A 22971-nucleotide genomic window follows, 5' to 3' on the forward strand; every position below is an offset into this window, starting at 1 on the left:
TGTGTCTAAGGTGCTTTGTGTCTCTTTGGATTAATTATCTGTCTCATTTCTGTCCTATCTTTGTAATGTTTGGCTCATGTTCCACATTGTTCCGTCTCATTTCTATTGTCTGTTTAAAATGTTATGCCCATGTTATTTATACGTTATGCCCTATGCAACAACATGAGCATATTTCTGTATCCAATCCAAGTATAGTGAGCATCAGAGTTAATTTTCATTGATTAATTGACGCATCTTTAAAAACCTGCTTTGTGGCGTGTCTGGCTTGTTCTCTTCTATCCGGCAGGTGCAATGCTTGACCCTCTTTGTTACACACTACCCTCCTGTGTGTGAAATGGAGAGACTAAACGCGGAAGTTGTCAGCAATTACCACATGTCTTTTCTTCTCAGTGAGCCTGAGGAGACGGGTAAGAAAATCTAGCAATGCATCCACTGAGCTCTCATGTACTACTCCTTGTGATCATTGTTCAAGTCTTTTAGAAAGGAAGTTTTGGCATAATGGTTACACAAACATGTGTTTCATTCATTCTTTGAGAAAGGAGACTACCATTATCTTCTTGGTTGACGTTGCAGTATGTGCACAGGATTGTGTAGTGCATGAATGTCCGTGAGTACACAATCTCGTATGTATTTTATTTGGCGGTGATATCGCCTAGCAGAAGCGTGTTTGTCGCTTGTTGCAGATGTTCACGGTTCTAATCCAGTGGCCGCCCTGGTTATTACTGTGGGGTGTAATAACCACAATACGCACAGTCTGCTTCACAGTGCACGCCATCGATGCCCTGTAGTCATTCAAAATAATTTGTGCCAGCATTACCTGGAAATTACTCAATTGGCAAATTACATAGCAATCAGCGCTTCCTACTAGCTGACCAACGCCACAGGTCACTCTTGCAAATGAGACTCTATCCTGGTCTCTTGACTTCTCACGTGGTTTTAAAAGAAATAGCTTGAGCTTATGTATGGATACAATTAAGAGCCTAATTTTAATAGATTGAAACCCTGTTTTAGGTAATTATAAAATTACATCTCACATTCGTTAATTAAATCATGAAGCAGAGAAATTACCTGTGTGTCCGGTGCACTATTCGTCATGATCCGACCGATTTGGCACTGGCGTGAATGCTCTCTAAACTATTACTCTGAAAAAGGTTGTTGTGCACTTGTAATGGGCGAGATGTAAACAAATAGAAGAAAAACAAACCCCCCACATGGTGTTACCACAAAGTAACCATGTTGCTCATCAATGACAGCGTCATAACAGCTTGCGATTTATCAGATGGACCTGAGGCAGCAGGAGCCGGATTATAAAGCTGCCACAGTTAAAAAAAGCGTATTGTGCAAACATCTCTGATGCGTTGTGCATTCTCGACATGGTGCCCGCGCGCACACCTTCTTGACGGTTGCCTCAAGCGTCGTGACATATTGGTCAAAGTGAAACGGAGGTCAGCCAGGCACCTCATTGGCGCTAATTGGCTAAATTACAGATTCATCTCGCTGGAAAACCGAGCGCTGGCATTTTAGAGACCAGAGGGTGTTGACTAGTGCGTTGCATGAATGTATTTTTATTATTTTTAGGCTCGACCTTCCGTTTCTGCTCGAGGCAAAATTGTGCATTGTGTGATGTGCTAGCGCAAGGGGAAGACGGAGAGAGGCTGGAGTCGGTGACCTTCTTGTATCAGCTTACAGAAGGGCCAGCCGCTCGGAGCTACGGCCTCAACGTCGCGCGGTTGGCTGCCATTCCTGAGCAGGTGTTGCACACTGCCGCTCAGAAATCCAGGGAGCTGGAGGCTCACATCAACATGAAACGGTGGGATTTTCAAACGCATCGTCCAGTAACTCGGGAAAATGGTGGTACAGTGTTTCAGCACTGCGCTATGAACTTGGTGATATTCATATCAATAGGCAATAACGTTAGCCTAGGCCGCAAATCAAACTCAGGTCACAAAGTTCATAGCGTAGTGATATGAATATCAATAGGCAATAACGTTAGCCTAGGCCGCAAATCAAACTCAGGTCACAAAGTTCATAGCGCAGTGCCTATAACACTGTACCACCATTTTCGTAGGTCTCCTCTTCACCAACCTTCATCGACCAGTTTGGCGAAGTATGGGCAAACAACACGGCATCGAGAGGTTCTCATCCAGCAGTGAAAATATGTTTAAAAAAATAGCCATTTGGCATTACCTAACATGAATAAACAGTGAATGTTACTAATGAAGATAATGAATTATTACGCTGTTGTGATTCCTTTTTCACATTTTGCTACCAAATACCATCGTGTCATTCTAAAGTAGAGAGATCTACTTTAGATTTGAAGTACTTAATTTCTTTTTAAAATAAATGTGAAAAAATATAGCACACGACAGAGTGTGTGTGGCATCCAAAGGAATGGATTCTTATATTCCATACAACGGGTAAGAACAGTATGCATGTAAAGTAAAATTGATAGTGCACATATGCACACCATCTTCTACCACATGCAGCTTCATTAGAGTGTATAAAAACTACTTTAAATTAAATACGTTTCTGGTCCAGTGTCTATTAAATGTGTGCAAAATGTTCAATATGCTCTTCGCATCTTTATACATCTACTCCTGTAACGTGACATTGATTTTGGATCTTGGCGAAAAAAATACTTTCTTAAATTCCATAGCACTGACTTTGTTCTGTTAAAATCAGGTTGTCAGCTGCGTGCAGCTGAGATGGAAACCTGCAGAGGGGCACACATATTTAAATCGGCACGTTGGAATAAAGCTGTTGATTGAATTGTATAGATGAAAAGCAGGCTGAACAGAGAGTACATCTTTGATGTTGGGGGCTTGTTGCCGTGGTCATCTCGTCATTCAGAAACATGAATATAAATACTATTAGGGGAAACGAAAGATATGCTTTTAACATATGACAGTTTGACTGCATATACAAGTTCATTATAAGTGAATACCGAATACACACTGTCCCAAAATCTGGAGTCGGGGTCATTAATTACAACTTTGAGAATTTATATACAGTGCATTTGATCATAACGTTAGAAAATGCAAGTCAGCCTTTGTGTGCATATGAATGGATTTTTATTGATGATCTAAAAGGTAATATGTCTTTGCAGAAAGAACATCAGCCACTTCTTAAGAGTCTGGGATCTGGAAGAATATGAAGCTTCCAACCAATTACAGACCTTGTTTTCCTGATGCCGGCTGCTCATGATTGTCTTGCGCTCCTTTGCTAAAAATTCCCTGTGATGCATAGGGGATGATGTGGAATCGCGATGCTATCCTGTACAGCCGTGTCCTGCTGAAATTGCAATACCCGCATTTCTGACTGTTGGTGATGTTGCGCATGCATCAAAAGAACAAGGGTTATGCAAATAAGAAAGACACTGGATATACTTTGTAGGTTGTGATCTCGGTATTTTGTTATTCAGTAGCACAGCCTGGATTGATAATGGTTTTGCCAGTTAAATGGTTACAGTGTAAGACGAACAATTCTTCCCCATTACAGGAATGAACCACTGTACTCTGTGCTGCTGTTGCTATATTTTTGCTGCTTTATTTCCGAGCCAGTGCTGATTTTTGTGATTGGAATCATTCAAATTAGCCGTCTGAGATATGACAACATTTTTATGATGCAGACTATATTCATCTTAAATTACTGATGAAGCAAACATTGGAAATGTTTATAGAAATGTAATTGTAACAAATTTGTTTTGATAGTTGACTACATCTTAAAACTATAAAACCTGGAACATTCTCTACGATCAAAATATTTTTTTTTCAAATTCACCTTTAAAATCATTTGGAAGAAGCCAACATTAAACATTGTTTACATTTTCAATATGTAACATTGTAATTTAACTAGCCAGATGTATCCTGCCATTACCTTTAAAGAAGGCAGATTGGCACTTCTACTCGGCACATAATGTTATGTAATAGATGTTTAATGTTTACGAGTGTGTGCTTCTAATGACCAAGTGGCTCGGTGTTTGAGGCCATGCTTCCCCAGAGTTGAAATGTTCACATTTACTATGCAACCAATGTGATTTTTTTTTTACCCTTGACATTGTTATATTTGAATGGGGAATATTGATCGTGGAAGTATGGAGGGGAATAAACATTTCTGGTATAGACTTTCCCAACCCTCGTATTGACATTGAATGTAGGAGAGGCTCAGGATTCTAATGTTTACTTCTGAGGTACCGGGTTCAAGACTTACTTGGAGGAGCCAAATGGAAGTGATGCAGCTCTGTCAGTCATATTGGACATTCGCTACTTAAATAAAAGAAGCCTACAAAAATGCTTCACGAGCAGCTCATGAAAGTTGTTGCCTAATTAATACACGACGTGTATAGTGAAACACTCAGGCTTTCTTAATGTATTATTAAGCAGGCATCATTGTATATAATACACCAGTGAATCCAATGCTTTGGAGACGACGGTTGGTAGATTACCGATGTCCCAAACCCAATGGGCTGAATTGGCTAGAAGATGACACTCCAGTACATCGGTTTGTGAATGTGTGTCTCAGGTCTTCAAGTGTTATCCAAATTGGCAAATTAGAAAACTACCCTCAAAATTACTCAATTGGACTTACACATAGCAATCATCGCCCCCTATTGGAAGATGAATGCCCATTTCTCGGCCAGGTGTTGAGTCACCTTGTGCCCAGAGGGAGCAGCTGCCACATGAGGGTGCCCTTTCAAACGTGTGCGAAATTATGTTAAGCGCTCTGACGCCCCGGCATGAAGGGCGCTGTGTCAAAAGACAATCATTATCCCCTCGTACGTTTGGGTTTTCTACGCTTGCCCTGGTTTCCTTCCACGTGCAAAACTTTCCTCCAATAAAATTGTTCAAACGTCATGAGAACCCTCGTGAAATGGCCTTGAGACCCAGTGAGGCTTTTCTACATGAATCGTTTTCATTTGGGCATTTATTGATGCATCGTATGATTAAAACCAAAATGTTAAAATGATACTAACTATTTAGCAAACGAATTACGACCAATAATCATTGAATTGCCAAGGATGTAAATTTTATAATGCATTGTTGACTTGCCATGCATTATGATGACTTGCCACGGTTTAAACGGAAGGTATGTGTAATAATTACTGAAATATGTAACATTCCATAATAATGTACAGCCCTTTTATCAACCCACTACTGGATGAAGGCTTCCCAGCAAAGTTTTGGCAATGGTGGTTTACCACACCTCACCATGCTGGTGAGTGCATGTTCGTGAAGGAGGGGGCCAAGACCAATTCCAATATCACTCCTGGAATCAAACATTGATCGCCAGGCTCAAAACACAGTATTGCACGCGAATCACTACAACACAGCTCCGCCCCCTGTTTCTAATTTCCTGCCAAATGTCATTTCCATGCAGGTTACTAAATTTTAACATCAATATTAATAACACTTCGGTGTGAAACTTTCATGAAGCGGGTCAATTATTGTTGAAAGGAAAAAAAAAGGTTGCTCGTTGGAATTTGTTGCCTCGGGGTTAATAAACAAAGGCGGGTAGAAACATGTGTAAAGCACTAATCAAGGCAAGGAAATGCAAACGTGATGAGCTGGATAATTCCTTGGAAGTGTAGATGGTTGCATCCCATGTATGATTGATGCATTACCTGGGGGAATTGTGGGAAGCAGCCCTCACCGTGGTGACATAAAACATCCATGATTAAAACGGGTAATTTCAATAAATGAATACATTGGAACTTTACGCAAGACCCTTGGTAATATGTTTGCACATGTGTACTGTATTTATAATACATGGTCGGGGTACTTTTTTTATTTAATGCTTTCAAAAGACCGCGCACATCACCTTTGAGCACTTGAGTGAAAAGCTTCATCAACCGCTGTATGCTTGTAACAATGCAAATGAATGCTCGACCCAATAAAAAAAACACTTCATATACCTTTGTTGGTTACCTTGTTTATACTATTGCATGGATATATAATGATCAATCGATTAATATAGATTCTCAAGGCTCATACGGTATGTGCATCGAAACGGACATGTATAAAAAAAAATTCCCGATGTTTGCATAAAACTTAATATCAAAGCGCTTTACACATGAATAACATATGAAAGGGGACTGCGGTGAGATGAATAATATTGTAAACTAAAACTACCATCAAACTTTATATTTTACCAGGTAAGGCCCGCTGAGCTATATATCTTTTTCACAAGTGACCTGCCCACAAATGATGAAAATGTTTAACAGCCAAATACTCTAAACGCATGTTTCTAAATGTGGTGGGAAAAACCGGAGGACCCGGAGAAAAATCCACGTGACCACAGGGATAGAGACACGCAAACTCCAAAACATACATGGGTCGGAGTCGGGATCGAACCCATGGGCTGTATACCGGGCGAGGTAGTTAACATCTCGCCACTGGATTTGCGCAGCGCTGAAACGGGACCACATCTCTCTCGAAACGCTGAAATGGAGACGGTCAAAAGCACACTCCATTGTCAAGAGAGACGAACGCGTCCTTCGTGGACGCTGACGGAGCCACAGGCAGGGCCTGGGAGAGCATCCAGGCTACACTGCAGACATGATGGCCTCGAGTTACATCGAGGCTAATACATCTCTCACTAAAAAAAAATTGTACAAATGAGACTGACAATTTTTTTTAAAATAAGAAATACAGGAATACGTACGCAAAATTATTTAGATCGCAGACAAGCATCGCAGTCTTTTAGTTGGCTGCTGACTGGGCATGCTCCCGAGTGCGTTTTGAAGGGATACAGAGATTTTTTTTTTGTAAACGAGACACTTCGTTTATCTGCATAAATGTGACACACTCAGGCTTAAACGTTTTTGTGCGCGAGCGTAATCCGTGAATGATATTTAATTTCATTGACCCCAAATACATTTGTATTTACATTTTGTGCTCATGGCATGTTTTACAACTAAATGGGTGTTGCAGCGTGAAGCCAATTGGTCACTGAAGCTTAAATGTAACTCTTTGGGGCTGTGGGATTATTTTGCGTTGTAATCCATTAAGCTGCAGAACTAGTTGATGCTTTTAGTTTGAAGGGTTGGTAGAATTTACGATTGTAAAATGCAACTGTTGTCTTATTTAAATCGGTATGATATTCCACGATTAAATTAATATATCCCGTCTTATAGTCCGTGTAAAAGTTGCGAATATATGTTATAATTTCGGAAAATGTTGGCTTTTGAAAAAAACACATTGTAAATGCCAGCAAAGCAGTTCTCTTCATTTAATTGTGATGGATACCAAATCACCTCGACTGATGTTTAACTAGAACATTGGCAGATGTACCAAGCTTAAGATTTTGCAATCCGTTTCACCTGCCTTCTTGGATAGTCCAATCTTTAGCTGTGTTTGCCAAAGCTTGCTTGTGACCATTATTATTATTGTGCTTTACAATGTAGGAGGGGCCTGCATTACATTACACAGCTTTTCCTACGAGGGAAACGTACCCATGGTCGACAACTGCTCATGAATGCACTCAACACCGTGTACCTCAATCACTCATGCGAATCCCTCTGGTTGCCAAGAATTATCAGGATAAAATAATTCTCCGTGGTCTACGCTAGATTAAAACGATAAGATCGTTTTATATGAACCAACGAATATGAGGCATATAACTATTCAAAAATGTTATTTGTTGAAATGCAAATAGTGTTTCTAGCATGGCCATTGATGTTGAAAAAGCCATAGTTATCAGTCAATCGGCAAGCCGAGTGTGGTGGGGTAAAGTGTAAGACCAGCGTGGAAGAGTAGACCAAAGCACCCTCTAGTATGGCTCTTCAGTTGCCTCCAGTCGAGGCCCCTTCTGTCTGCGTAAGCAATAAATTGCCAGATCGTAGTACTGTACTGTACTGGGCAATACCATATTACAGTGAATTCAATCAAAACGTATCTTGTTACTTGAATGTATATTGAACTTCTTTCGCACCGTACGTAGCCAACCATGCTAATTGGAGGTGCGCGGAAGGACAACAATATCCAGGCAGTACTGAGGCATTCGTAGTATGATGCATAGATCTTCCAGCATTGTCATTAGTCATGTTACATCTTGACTTTAAGCTTTTGTGACTGCAGGATTTCATATTCGTTGGGTCTTTCGATAATAATGTTTTTTTTTCTATGTGGCTTTACCGAAAGACCCAAAGAATATTAGGCATGTTCTATCGAACTGCTGGATGAAGGCCACTCCGAAATCTCACATTTAAAATAAAATATCTTTCGCTCCTTCACATGGCCCAATGTAACGTACTCCATCTCCGCAGTGAAATCCCCTCCAATGAGTTCCCTCCCTTGGATGGCATTCTGTAATGAAGCTCGGCCACCATTTCACTATCCTCGTGGCAAGTTCTGCCCCAAGCTTCTGTAACTTTTTTCAGTCGATATAATTATAACTTGTACTTGTTTTATGATCTATGTGTTCCTCTTTCTGTGTAGTTCCAAGCGTGCATGTCCTTCCTCAAGCTTCTATGCACTGTTCAGCTTTTGTTAAATTTTCATTGTAAATGTTCATGTTTCTGTTGCACGCGTCGCATCAGGCAATATACACAATCAATTAGCCAAAAAATAAATCACTCTTCTGAAGTCACGTTGATATGTTGCTTTTCATCATTAAGATCGGTTTAAAAAAAAACACTGCAACCTGCTCTCAGCTACCTCTCTGCGACATCATTCTCATCCCAGCGGCGCCTTAAATAACTGCCCCAGGCACACGTGCTCTGGTCGACAAGAGTTGGAATGTCAGGAAGTGATTGAAGGACGTAATGAAGAAAGCGATCAGGTGGGGCTTCAGATACAATGAGGAAAATAAAAGTCACATATGTAGTGACATAGAATTAGCTTTGTAGCAGCATAGCGCTGGCTGCTGGTGGGGAAGGGGATCTGCGTCTGACAGCAGCCCTGACGTCAGTAGGCCACGTGATACACCAGAGGGGATATCTGGGGGAAAGGTTACAGAAGGGGCACGTGGTGGAAGCCCGGGAATCCGCTGGTAGGTTCTAGAGAGGGGGCGTGGCCGGGCCGGAGCGAGGCCACGCTGGGAGCATAAAATGGGGCCCTGAGCGAGAGCTCGGGGCTGTCGTGTGGAGTGGGATCCCGTCGTGCTGGTGGAGTCTTCACCGTCGTCTCCGTGTTCACCATCTCGGAGTCTCCAGTCAGGCAGCCTGCCAGCTGTCCTGACTGTGAACCGTAGTTACCAAGTGTTAACAGTTAGGCCGTGTTAATAAACAGAGTGCCTCCGACTCTTAGTGTCTCCGAGTCAGTCACTGCAAACACAATAATTTGACAAAATAATTTGGAGATGTATGTTATAGGGCCACAGCTGGAAAACACATCGGAGTGTGTGTACATTCCAGAATTACTCGTGATATACCTACTATAATCACCCAGGAATGTCCTTAACGCTTGTGACGTCAGTCCACATCGACCAGCTCCCCTCATCAATATTCATGAGCAGGTTGACGTCCTCTGAATGGACACCCCCGCCATTATTATTACCTACTATAATGAGCCAAGAATATTTGTGTGCAAAGCTCGTGACGTCACTCACGTCGACCAGCCCCCCTCATTAATAATCATGAACAGGTGACGTCCTCCACATGAACACCCCCCCCCCCCCCACCATTAATAATAATTAGCGGCTGACGTCACTCCACATGGGGGGGGGGGCGAGGCGCCTCCTCGCCCCTCCTCGGCGTCAACTTACAACCCTCACTACAAAGGCAGAACCCTCACGTCACGTGATCTCCGTGACGCTGTTGTTGAGACATCAAAGTAAAAAGGACGTCATGATGAACAAGGGATTATAACGGTTTAACACGTAGGCTTTCGCGACCAATATTATTCATAATAACGGTTTTTGGGTTAGATCGCGTTTATTTATAAATGTGTCGTAACCCTCCACCACCCGACACGGCCAATCAGCAAAAAAGTGTCACGTTGACAAAAGACAAATAATTCACTACTTTAGCCCACCGGTGTGTTGAAGAGTGAATCCACATTTACAGTTTGAGTACGACGTTTCGCTGGTAAGTACTTCCAGCATCATCGGGCAATTCGCCAGAAAGGGATTATAACCTTTACATTAAATAAGTCTGTTTCACTGTAACCTAACAAATTGCACACGAATTAATGCAATGAATATCATATCGCGGTCTGCTTTTTGCTTGCAAGTTTCAGATTTACTGCAATACACCCATCCTTAGACGGGCAAAAGGCTAGTTGTAATATATTCATGCAGTACATCACTCACCAATACCCATGCAATTGTCTATGGGACCATATTCTTGCATTAAGGTGACTCATACTTTCTTAATCTGACAGATCGTGTGTCTGCAATGTTCCTTCTAGGCTATAGACTGAATTTCAAAGTGGTATTGATTGAACAACGAAAATAACGAATGCACAAAACTCCATTTTACTTATTCTTGGTTCTTTCGGTAAAGTCACGTAGATATCATCACCTCCCGATGACGGTCCACCGACTTGTAGTTACAAAGTCACTCTTTCGCTCGTGTTTATTCCGACGTATGACTTGATTGGCACAGTTCCGTGCGGTACGTGTTACCTTCTCGTTGTGGGCCTTCTCCTTGAGTCGTACTTACGGGGTCCATCTTATTGGCGTCCATCTAATTGCCTTTGAACTATCCCTAGAACAAGAATGAGAATGGGTGGCAACGCCTCTGCCGTTGCAGCACCAACGTTTTGGAACAACAACCTTATTTCCTCCCCGATCGTCGTAAATATTCCTTCAAAAAATATCCTAAAGCAGAAGATCAGTGCTGGATACAATCACATTTGCAAATGTGATTTGCAACTTTCATCATTACCGGTGTATCGATGGTTCAGTGTTAATGTGCCATTTTATAGAGGGACGATTGCTGCGTGGCGTTATCTTGGTGTGGTTTTGGACTGTTTTGTTGTTTTTGCTGCCTTGCCCAATCTTGATCAATCGGACCTATATAATAAATGCGTGTATTATTGATGTGTACGTAGTGCCTTGCTTACCATTTCTCTCGTATTGTTTCCTGTTGTAACTCGCTGACCTGCCCACACTGGACACCTGTGAAAAAAGAGCTTTAGAGCTCATCGGATTCCTCCTGCAGTCTAAATAAACATGATGATTCTGATCTCCACTTATTCACCAACTTATTCTTTACACGTTCACTCTTCAACAAACGGCAAAACTTCAGATCTCCTTTACACAGCTCCACCACCGCATTATTTCACCTTCTGAACTCCTAAAGCTCCCCGGTAGCTTATTGCTATTTACTTACTCCACCCGTGTCACAGCTTCTCTCGCCTCTTCTGCTTCTTCTTCCACCGCCTTCCCACTCTCAACGTTCGGTGGTGGCGCGTTTGTCTCGACGGCGTAACAGCCCGGGTCTCGTGATGATGGAGCGGCTTTCCAGGAGCCGCCAGCGATCGCGCCCGGACCAACGTGAACGACACACGGTGCCCTTGCCACTGCTGGTCTGCCCGCAAGTTCAGTGGTGGCATGCGTTGGATATACTAACATCATGAATTGACCAATGTATACGAATTGCTTGTTTCATTTGTAAGCTGATCTTTCCTTTGAGGAAGACAAGTAGCCTCTCTCCCTCTCTCTCTCTTGTGAGGCAGTGGAGACCTTGCCAGTGTATTTGGACCTCTACAGCTGGCCATCGATTTATCCTTTTTCGGAGACAAATGTAGTTTACGTGTTGTGTGGCCTCGTGTTTAACTCGGGGTGCGGCGCAGCTGATCAGTATAACAAGCAGCTGGAGTAGAGGGTGTCTTTGGCACAGTAGGTCTATGTATTTTGAACTTCTTTTGCACTGTATATAGCCAACCGTGCTATTAATTATGAGCCAATCTATGCAGGATTATCATCGTCACATAGCCCTGGAGCCAAGTCAGACTCCTGTTTGTGGTTCCAAGATCATTTCAATTTAAACACTTATATAACAAACAAAACGTTATTCACACACGGCAATTAATGCATTAATACACCTAACTAATTTGCTCTATAGAATCCCCCCGGCAAATGAATGCCATTTCCATGGCACAGTAATTTGAAAGCAACATTCTTTTGACACATTTTGGCAAGGGTGCTTTGTCTGTGTCCTATCATCTCCAGCGATCACATCTGGGCAGTGCAAGAATCTTTTGAAGCAGGGAGAGTTGCTATAATGTAAAACATATAAAAGGGGGAAAAAATGTGCAAGTTGAGCAATTCTTACCAAACCCATTTAAACCACAGTGGAGTAGTGGTCCATAAAAAATCATGTTAGCAATTATCTGTGGGATATTTTTTATTTATTCGTTGAAGCGATTTGGAAACTTCTCTACTGCCAATAAATCCACTAGTGCTGGGAATTCACCTTGGTCCGTCAAAAATGACAGTGGTACACCCACCATTGGCCATGGGGAAATTATTTATGTTACAAATACAATGATATCACATTGATCTGGTCGGTTGTAAGGCTTTGAAATTGTGACTGGTATCACTGCGATCTAGCCTAACCCAGCATTGCAATGATATTGAATCAGTCTGCACATTCGTATAACAATGTTCAAGGTCCCACTAGCGCCCCAACAAATATTGTGTCTTGACAGTGACTTATACTTGGAATATATTTCGATTATCTATCCAGTGAATGATTTAGGAATTCTGTGTTGTGTCTATTTGTTACATTGGTCATCAGTTTCAAACATAACAACCCAGTGACACACACATGCACACAGTATTAGTAAACATTTGTATCATGCACGGGTAGATGGACGCTATCTGCCCAAAACTGACCATGACACCTGCTCATACAAAACCACTCGTGTTGTGCTGCCATATAATTGCTATGGCAATATTTGGTTCCTACAGAAAATCCATACGAGAGCTTGTGGTCACAAAGCCGTTGTCACATTTTAATCACTGGAGGACACACTTCAGCAAAATATTCACAAGGTGACCTCCATCAATAGCTAACAGGCAAGGCCACTCCATTGAATGTAGCTACCCTTTTGTACTCTACAGATACGTATAAACGTAGAAAATATACCTTGGAAGATTGCTAAATAAATATATTCACCATAAATGTGAGGCATTTTTTTATATACTGCAGATATATTAGCAATATATACTGCCTTTGCTAACATGTGCGTAAATGTATTTATTCTCTGCAAGCACAGAGTGCTAGTTTAAGATTGACAACCACATGTTGCTTTGTTAGAGGAGAACGTGAGAACGTATGTATTGATGTTAAAGTCCCTGAAAATATAGGGAACGTCGCTGATTCATCCCATTAAATAATTAAATCATACACCAACATGATGTCCACTGCTGTACAATACAAAGGAGGAGTTCATGGTGTGTTACTCTGCATTTCCCTTCTGTGAATAATTAGGTATCTCGTTACACGATCAGCACTGACCCTAGACATTCAAACGCCGTTAAATTCTCTCTCCGTTAAATTCTTCTTGCTAAAAACAGCAGATGGAAAATGTAGCTTAAACATTTAGAATACAATGGTTTTTTTACAAGTCAAATAAGTATATGGGCTTCTCCTGACAGACATATACAACACACTTATATTTGCGCTCTAGCTATGATTCAATACTAATGAATAAAACGTGTATTGGCACATTGGGTACATTTACATGCAAGCAAACGTATATTTGCGCTCTAGCTATGATTCAATACTAATGAATAAAACGTGTATCGGCACATTGGGTACATTTACATGCAAGTCTTAAGTTATGCTTTCAAAATTAGTTTGAACTTCGAAAATTCTACTCGCTCGACATTATTTCAGAAACACGTCAAAGGGTGTTTTTTTCTCTCTCTCTCTAAATCTTTCATAATGAGTTAGGAACATCTCACAGGCATAGAGTGGCGCGGCTTTAAGTCTATGCCACAATTGCGGGGAACGGGTATTAAAGGAAAAGCTCAGCCAAGCATTGGCGTGCCGCGCGTCTTCATGTGAAGGAATCCGTGGGATGACCTCATTTAAACATTTTATCATGGGACGTTTGAATTGAAATCCTCAACTTTCTAACACAATAACAACAAAGATAGCAGGTAAATGAAAAAAAGTAGGCTGTTTTAATTAACCCCACACACGAGGGATGGGCTTGCTGCATTGTGTTTTGTTGCACTTTAATGGTAACACGTCTGATTACAGCCGCAGGCATGCACGCTTGAATACGGTCCACCATTGGCACATTTGTAGAGGCGGTGGCCTTCGAGGGATCTGCCCCTCCTTGTAAATGAGGCTCCATAACACAGCCATTTGACAGCATGGGTTGTGGGGGCCTGAATTTCTAATACACATGGGCTTCCAGTCCCCAGGACGAGTAACATTCATATATACATCATCAGAAGGGTCACTGGAAGCCCTGGGCAGCCCCTGACTAATTCAACAAAGAACAGCAGCCATCTCTACTCTGCTCCACGGACCACACTTAATGTCCTGTTTTTTTGGTAATGGCAAGGATGTTCAATATCGCTCAAAAACTGTTCACCGTGCAACTGCCACTGCGGCTCTAGTACAGTACAAACACTGCCACAGGATCCCCAAGCATGACCCTCCCCGTAAGGTGCTTGAATATTTGGTAAGATATGGTTTGTTTTTTTTGGAAATTGTATGAATTGAATGGGTGGCGCAGGAACATTGAAGCAGGTGTGGAATGTTGAGGCGCGTGTAATGTTGCAAATGACAGCCGTGAGTGCCTGTAAAATGTATCCCGTGTAAATCCTCCTATACGATCTCTATCGATATGTTGTCATGAAGAATGGCCTGCACGAACATCAACATTCAAATATTGCCATTGCTTTAAATCGACTTGTCTAACAGTACCATTCTGTTCACGTGACACACCTTACTAGTTGGCTGTGTCGGGTTGTGGCGGGTTTAAAGACACATTTCTATATTTACGCCATCTAACCCCAAACAAAACCTGTATTATGACCATGCTTAGTTGATTAGTTTGCTTGTGATGCTATGATTTAATAAACGCTTTTGCAACAACTTGTTTTGTCACATTATACAAAACTAACGACAATATCACAATGTGTTTTCGTTCATTGAAAACAATAAAACGGAAAGTTAAACACCACACGGTCACACGCGCAAATAAAATCCCGTTTTATTTATTTTTTGCATCATAAAACGAAAACACTCGGAAAATAAAAGTTGTTTTCATGAAGCAACGCCATCCTGGAGCGTGACACATTTACTCGGTATTCATATTTAATTGCTTTGACATAATTGCGTGTAGTCTGCGGCACCGCGCGCATCAGAATGTCCCCAAATTCTTTAGTGTGCGACAGCCCGAGCAAAATATTCAAGATAAGTTCGTGCGTTTTCCTGTCCTCACATCATCATCATCAGTCTCATTGCCACCAGATGGTCGCGAACACAGGGGGGAGGCTGGAAAGCAAACAAGCTTCCCAGCTTGCTGGGTCAGGCCGGATTACTGCCGCTGATCCTCGTGAAAATATATCAACCCTAATGTGCCCACTTGGGAGGTGTGGGGGCAGGGAACTCAAAGGGTCTCCTGCACCTAAATGCGCTTTAAACTCCAGCGAACCGTGGAGTGGCTGCCAAGAGTGAGCAGAATTGCATACAGTGCTTGAGAAACGCTACCAGGGCTTGCTGCTTCGGCAAAAAAAAAACAGCACAACAAGCAAGACAAAACTGCCAATCTTTAATAACTAAAATTATAATCTTTATGGGCAAGGATAAATGGATTTTGAACGCACGCTGGGATGTAAAAGTTTAATCTTGTTATTGCAGAAAATGCATTAATATTATTGGTCCGATTCCCTTCTTTGGAGCGCGTGTGCAGATATTGCCGTTAGTCATTCCCCACTATTTGCCCATGATTAGCCAATACCCTTTATATACTCCCCTGCGTGCAGTTCCATGGTGCAGTAGCAGGAGTAATATTAGTAGCAGTTAGCGCCATACCTATCAACATTTGCGGCCACGTGCGCATCTCTCTGTGAGTCTAGGGAACTGAACACAGCCAGGAGGGCGCTCTGTTGTGGACTGCAGTCGCCAAGTCGTCGTCGTTGTTGTATATACTGGAGAACTAGACGCACGCGATTGGGAGGAGTGGGGGAGGCGTACATGGGGAGAGTTAGGGACGCGGGGGAGGGCGATGGAATTCGGCTTAATGGAGTAAATCCCAAATCCTCGGCGCGCGCGTGGCGTGCACGTGCGCGTCTGTGCGCAGGGTCACTCGCAGTTGTTGCCATAGCGGAACACGACCCCATCCAACGGGAGCTTCACATTGAACGCAGCAACACTCTTTGTGTAGTGGCTTGAACGCGTGCACGCGCGCCCGCGCGCGTATAATATATACGTTCGTTTCGAGAGACACCGGAGTCTTCTATTCGGAAATGACGGCCAGGAGGGGGAGGAGATCGGATTGATAGCTTCTTGCATTCTCACCAATTACACGGCACACGGTCCCTTCGGCTCCCCCCCTGCAACAGGTCCTGGCTGTTTCATCTTCGATCGTCGTTGTGTCCAAAGCATCGTGCGTGAGCGCCACACGCACGCACGCGCGCGCGCGCACGCGGGGGAGTGAAAGAGGCACTGGCGGTGGAAGTGAAGGAGGGAGGAGAAGGGAGGAGGTGTTGGCGGTAGTGGTGGTGGTGGTGGTTGTTCGAGCCAACCGGGTCCCACCACCTTCGTTGGTCGGGGGGGTGCCTCTCAATCTCAGCAGCCCAGACAGAGCAGGAATTGTAGGCAGAGTGAGACAGCGGCGAGAATGCAGAAGGGACTGCGCTTCAACGAGTCGCACTGCCTGCACTTGGCTCTGCGTGCCCGGCGGGACGCGTGCAAGCTGGGCTACGTGCGCAAACGCAGCGCCGAGACGAGCAGATGGCACCTCCGCTGGATGGCCCTGTACCAGAACCTACTCTTCTCGTTCGAGAGCGAGGCGAACGCGCGGCCCTCGGCTGTCCATCTGCTCGAGGGCTGCGCGTGCGAGCGGGTGTCCTCCCCCAAGCCCGGCGGCTCCCGTGACCTCCCGGAGAAGCAGGTGAGTGAGGGCGAACATCGTCCAACACGTGCATTGTATTATCGGTGTGTGTGTTTGTGTGTGTGTGCTGAACTTCGTTCCAACCGTACGTGGCCAACCGTGCTCATCGGAGGGCGGGGACAACACATAAAACACACGAAAAAATCAGTTCTGAAATTGTTTTTCAATCGGTATCATCATCATCATCACAATCGTCACCCAGTGTCGAATAATAAATAATAATGGTAATACAAATTGAAAGCACTAAAAATCCGTCCGGAAAAAAATTAAGGCTATAAAGTATTGAACGTGATGTTATTTTGTGTGAAATAGCGATATACGATGACGGTTTGGCAGTGAAGAAAGATGAACACCTGAGTTTGGTCGACTTGAAACCTGATGTACCCTTCTGACCTTCTTGTTTCAGGCTCGGAGCACAGTCGAACGTCCCCTATACGATATGTACACCTGTAATGTTCTGTAAACAAAGATTTGAAGTACCAGTGCATGATCCGTGCCTGTAGGCAAGTTTTAATTGGGGCTCTGTCATCATCTCTAGAGTTACACAAAACACACAAACTACCAGGCCAGAGTTTGTTTGCTTTGACAAATACTGCTGGATAATGTTGGTCTGGAAAGCCGATATGTCTATGGACTAAAACATGATTGAATTCATATGTGGAGACACGGAATGGAGTTCTGCTTATATTTAATTGCATTACTCCAAAGTCCTTTTTTCGATATGCAGTTTGATTCGCTAGTTGGTCTCTGTGATTTAAGCAATTTTGCAATATACCCTATACACAGATACAACACGCATCACATTTGAATGTAAGTGATTTAAACTTCATACGATGTACAGGTACAATTTGCATTTTAACTGTTGGTAAATATTCAGTGGATTTGTTTTGAGTTGCGTGATGATGTTTCGACTTGTTTGCATGTGAGTTTGTCTCCCAGGCATCACCTGACAAAAATGGACCTTTGTTTCGCGTAAATGAGCTCTCACCTGATGTACATAAAGTTGATGTAAGTGGTGATGATGAACCGCGCTCAGGTGCAAAGGACCTGGGATTTGCAAGCACTTTTAAACAAGCAAGCAAATGATGTAGAGCTGAGAGAAATGCACAAGGGGGTTCTCTCTCTCTGGTGCCAAACTGAAGATTTACGGGAACAGGTTTTACCATTTTTAACTGGCACAAAAACTGACACCTTTATTCAAGGCATCATGTCTGCAACAATCACAACACAAGCAGTCAAAATGCAGACATGATGCCTTGAATAAAGGTGTCAGTTTTTGTGCCAGTTAAAAAGGGTAAAACCTGTTCCTGTGTCTTGTTGCTGGCAAAGGAGGTCTCATAATGAAGATTTACACTTTGGCAGTTCTACTAAAACGTATTTAACCTGCAATAATTGTGCATCTCTAATGCATAGTGCTTGAGACATATACAGTGAGGGAAAAAAGTATTTGATCCCCTGCTGATTTTGTACGTTTTCCCACTGACAAAGAAATGATCAGTCTATAATTTTAATGGTAGGTTTATTTGAACAGTGAGAGACAGAATAACAACAACAAAATCCAGAAAACACATGTCAAAAATGTTATAAATTGATTTGCATTTTAATGAGGGAAATAAGTATTTGACCCCTCTCCAAAACATGACTTAGTACTTGTTGGCAAAACCCTTGTTGGCAATCACAGAGGTCAGACGTTTCTTGTAGTTGGCCACCAGGTTTGCACACATCTCAGGAGGGATTTTGTCCCACTCCTCTTTGCAGATCTTCTCCAAGTCATTAAGCTTTCGAGGCTGACGTTTGGCAACTCGAACCTTCAGCTCCCTCCACAGATTTTCTATGGGATTAAGGTCTGGAGACTGGCTAGGCCACTCCATGACCTGAATGTGCTTCTTCTTGAGCCACTCCTTTGTTGCCTTGGCCGTGTGTTTTGGGTCATTGTCATGCTGGAATACCCATCCACGACCCATTTTCAATGCCCTGGCTGAGGGAAGGAGGTTCTCACCCAAGATTTGACGGTACATGGCCCCGTCCATCGTCCCTTTGATGCGGTGAAGTTGTCCTGTCCCCTTAGCAGAAAAACACCCCCAAAGCATAATGTTTCCACCTCCATATTTGACGGTGGGGATGGTGTTCTTGGGGTCATAGGCAGCATTCCTCCTCCTCCAAACACGGCGAGTTGAGTTGATGCCAAAGAGCTCCATTTTGGTCTCATCTGACCACAACACTTTCACCCAGTTGTCCTCTGAATCATTCAGATGTTCATTGGCAAACTTCAGAGGGGCATGTATATGTGCTTTCTTGAGCAGGGGGACCTTGCGGGCGCTGCAGGATTTCAGTCCTTCACGGCGTAGTGTGTTACCAATTGTTTTCTTGGTGACTATGGTCCCAGCTGCCTTGAGATCATTGACAAGATTCTCCCGTGTAGTTCTGGGCTGATTCCTCACCGTTCTCATGATCATTGCAACTCCACGAGGTGAGATCTTGCATGGAGCCCCATGGCCGAGGGAGATTGACAGTTATTTTGTGTTTCTTCCATTTGCGAATAATCTCACCAACTGTTGTCACCTGCTCACCAAGCTGCTTGGCAATGGTCTTGTAGCCCATTCCAGCCTTGTGTAGGCCTACAATCTTGTCCCTGACATCCTTGGAGAGCTCTTTGGTCTTGGCCATGGTGGAGAGTTTGTGGACAGGTGTCTTTTATACAGGTAAAAAGCTGCGATTAGGAGCACTCCCTTTAAGAGTGTGCTCCTAATCTCGGCTCGTTACCTGTATAAAAGACACCTGGGAGCCAGAAATCTTTCAGATTGAGAGGGGGGTAAAATACGTATTTCCCTCATTAAAATGCAAAGCAATTTATAACATTTTTGACATGCGTTTTTCTGGATTTTTTTGTTGTTATTCTGTCTCTCACTGTTCAAATAAACCCACCATTAAAATTATAGACTTATCATTTCTTTGTCAGTGGGCAAACGTACAAAATCAGCAGGGGATCAAATACTTTTTGCCCTCACTGTATATCTCAGAATACTAAAAAACATTATAAAGAGAACATGTGCACATTAAAGTAGATGTACTCAATATCACAAATGTATTTATTATGCTTAATTACCTCACATCAAGGCGAATTATTGAAATACTGTAAATAGTGATGTAAGTTGACCATGTTTTTAAAATAGTGCATTGTTGACTCAATATGCACTTCTTGTTGACTCTAGACCGATCCAGCTTGGAGAAAGTGTTAGTCCATGGGCAAACACTAGGTATTTCACTTGTCCGTACAATATTTCCCAACTATTAGTTGTGGTCTTTCAATAGATCTCTAGCACATAGGTGGTATTTGAAAGTGCTGAGCAATGAAAATAAATGATGGCCCTGCTGCCTCCCCATCCACATGGAGTTATTTTAAAGGTCTTCCTTCTGCTGGTTAGTGATGGTGATTTCGTATGGCTTTAAGAGTAACTTGTCGATAATAATTGTCCTAGTGATTTAGCCATTCAATTGCTTTTAGAGTTGGTTAATTGCTGATAAACTCACCCACTGCATTCAAATGCATAATTGTGGCAGTGCAAACTTATATGATAGCGATTTGGTGATGATAGTTTTTTTTCTACTTTACCATTAGGCATCTGTATCTTCCATGATTTGGAAAGTGTGGTTTAATTAAAGAAATATCCAGCACTGGTGTAAGATAACACTTGCCACTGATGTTAGCCATGGTTGAGAATTGAACTCAGGCCGCCGGGAATTCGTAGCACAGTGCAAGCACCAATGTGGTACTACGCCAACCTACTGAAAAGGTGATTGCATTGATTCACGTGTATATTTTTGTTTTATTCTCTTTGTGTTGGCCTTGCAAAGAAATTGGTGCCCTGAACTTTTGCTAACCACGTGTGGTTTCGATTTCAATGGTTCATTGACGACACAAGAAGGGGGTCACACAGTCAATGGTGTAGTGGTTAGCGCAGTGTTGCCGTGTAGTGACCTGGTGACCTGAGTTTGATTTCCGGTCATGGGTAACATCTGTGGCAGTGATATTTGAAACAGTCTGCCCCTCCCCCAACACCCATGCACCACCCTCAGCCACCACCCACCGACAACCTATCTGCGCTGTCAGCACGGGGAAGTAAGGTCAAACAACCCTCTACGACTGATGTGGAATGAGTAGGCCTTCCTGCAGAGCAGCAAATCACTGCACCTGAATGGGTTAAATGATGACGTCACCCTGCTGCTCTATTTAAGACCGGGAGCAAGTGAGGGCTTCTTCACTATTCTGGCGAATTGCCCGATGATGCTGGATGTAATTACCAGCGAAACGTCGTACTAAAAAATTGTAAATGTTGTGGATTCACTCTTCAACACACCGGTGGTCTAAAGTAGTGAACTATTTGTCTTTTGTCAACGTGACACTTTTTTTACTGATTGGCCGTGTCGGGCGGGTGGAGGGTTACGACACGTTTATAACTAACGCGATCTAACCCAAAAACGTTTATTATGAATAATATTGGTCGCGAAAGCCTACGTGTTAAACAGCAAATCATATTATAATCGAACAAACATTTTATGGCTGGATTCTTGCCTGGATTCCTTAGCTGTCGCTCGCCCAAGTGGGGCGCCGAAGTGGCGAGATGTTAACCGTCTCCCCCTGCTAATCAGGAGATTGTGGGTGCGATCCCAACCCTGATGCCTGTATATTAGGAGTTTGCATGATCTCTCTCTCTCTCCCCGTGGTCGTGTGGCTTTTTTCTCCGGATCCTACGGTTTTTCTCTCCACGTTTAAAATCAACATCACGCGTTTAGAGTATCTGGCTGCTCTAAATGTCCACGCGATGAGCCACTTCGTTGAGCTATCGTGTGTGGACAGGCCGCTTCTGAACAAGATAGCTGCATAGCTCAAAAGCGGGTCTTACCTGGTGAAATTAAAACCAAATACAGTAGTTTATAGGAGGGATGTAGATAGATAGAGGAGCGAGGAAGAGACGGAGAGGAACGGAGAGGAGAGGGGCAGGGAGAGTGAAAGGGTCGTGGAACGGAGAGGAAAGAGAGAGAGAGAGAGCAAAACGGAAAGAAGAGAGAGCGAGAGAATCCGACAAGCAGTGGGAGGGAGGATTTGGGAGAGGCAAGAGAGATTGAGACGGGAAAGGGAGAGGCAGGAATAAGGAGATCGAGGGTGAGATGTGATAGAGAAACAGAGGCAGAGATGGGGGGGAGTAAGTGGTTGGGATGCAGTGGAGGGAGGCGAGGAATGTAGAGAAGAGAGTTAGACAGAGGGGGCAGAGGAAGAGAGAAACGGACAAAGCGAGAAAGCGACGTCAATTGGGATATACAGTACAGAGAAGGCAAGATAAGTGAAAAGAGACAGGAGCTCTACATAAGATTAAAAGTTTTGCTGGCTGTCTGGCTTGGAGGGACGTGTGGGCTGCTTGTTTTTTATATCCTGGCTAAGCAGCAGCATCACACTTGGGCATGCACCTGTTGCTTGGAGCAGTGGGATGAAGAGGCAAGCTGTGCCTGCAGTATGTTCAGCATTTTGACGTAGCTTCCACCTACGCATAGACAGTACTGCATTCATTTCCATTGCATTACACGTATGCAGCACTCCTAATTATTAAAATCAAAGAGAATGCAAGATTTGTTGATGCTATTATTACAGTGCTTCGTAATTATTCATGCTGTAGATATAAACGCTGCAAGCACTGGTAGGCAGGTCGATGATATGTGAAATGTATTAAATCTCACGCAGCTCCACATATTAAAGGGTGAATTCGAGGTCAGCGCAAGGAGACAATGCCTTTTGAAATCTCTCGGCAGCTGTAATACTGGCTCGGGAAAGCTGCAGCTGCGTGTAGCATTTCAACAGTGCAACTTAAAGAATGCTCGTTATTTTATCATACGGTTAGCTATGAACATGAAAAATCAGTTACATGTTTCTCCTGGATGCACAAAAAGTTGC

At 43.2% G+C, this 22971-nt stretch overlaps 2 protein-coding genes across 7 annotated transcripts in view; both read left to right on the top strand.

The window, feature by feature from the left end:
* The window catches only part of MSH3 (mutS homolog 3), a 69660-nt gene extending 63752 nt beyond the window's left edge, over positions 1 to 5908 (top strand). For 4 of the 5 annotated variants that reach the window (XM_032953273.2, XM_032953274.2, XM_032953272.2 and 1 more), the window contains 3 exons: positions 287 to 407; positions 1633 to 1810; positions 3107 to 5908. In XM_032953273.2, the coding sequence (XP_032809164.2) occupies positions 287 to 407; positions 1633 to 1810; positions 3107 to 3188 (381 nt within the window). In that variant the 3' untranslated portion in view covers positions 3189 to 5908. The remainder of the gene's footprint in view (positions 1 to 286; positions 408 to 1632; positions 1811 to 3106) is intronic. The other variant, XR_004402739.2, reaches the window with a different exon arrangement.
* Positions 5909 to 15429: 9521 nt separating this feature from the next.
* Positions 15430 to 22971, top strand: part of LOC116941917 (ras-specific guanine nucleotide-releasing factor 2) — an 84542-nt gene continuing 77000 nt past the window's right edge. The window contains exon 1 of one of the 2 annotated variants that reach the window (XM_032953275.2): positions 15430 to 17024. In XM_032953275.2, coding sequence (XP_032809166.2) covers positions 16752 to 17024 — 273 coding nt within the window. In that variant the 5' untranslated portion in view covers positions 15430 to 16751. The remainder of the gene's footprint in view (positions 17025 to 22971) is intronic. The other variant, XM_032953276.2, reaches the window with a different exon arrangement.

Source organism: Petromyzon marinus, chromosome 13 (genome assembly GCF_048934315.1).
Source record: "Petromyzon marinus isolate PM22_M1 ecotype Great Lakes invasive population chromosome 13, UKy_Petmar_22M1.pri1.0, whole genome shotgun sequence".
Classification (NCBI taxonomy): Eukaryota; Metazoa; Chordata; class Hyperoartia; order Petromyzontiformes; family Petromyzontidae; genus Petromyzon; species Petromyzon marinus.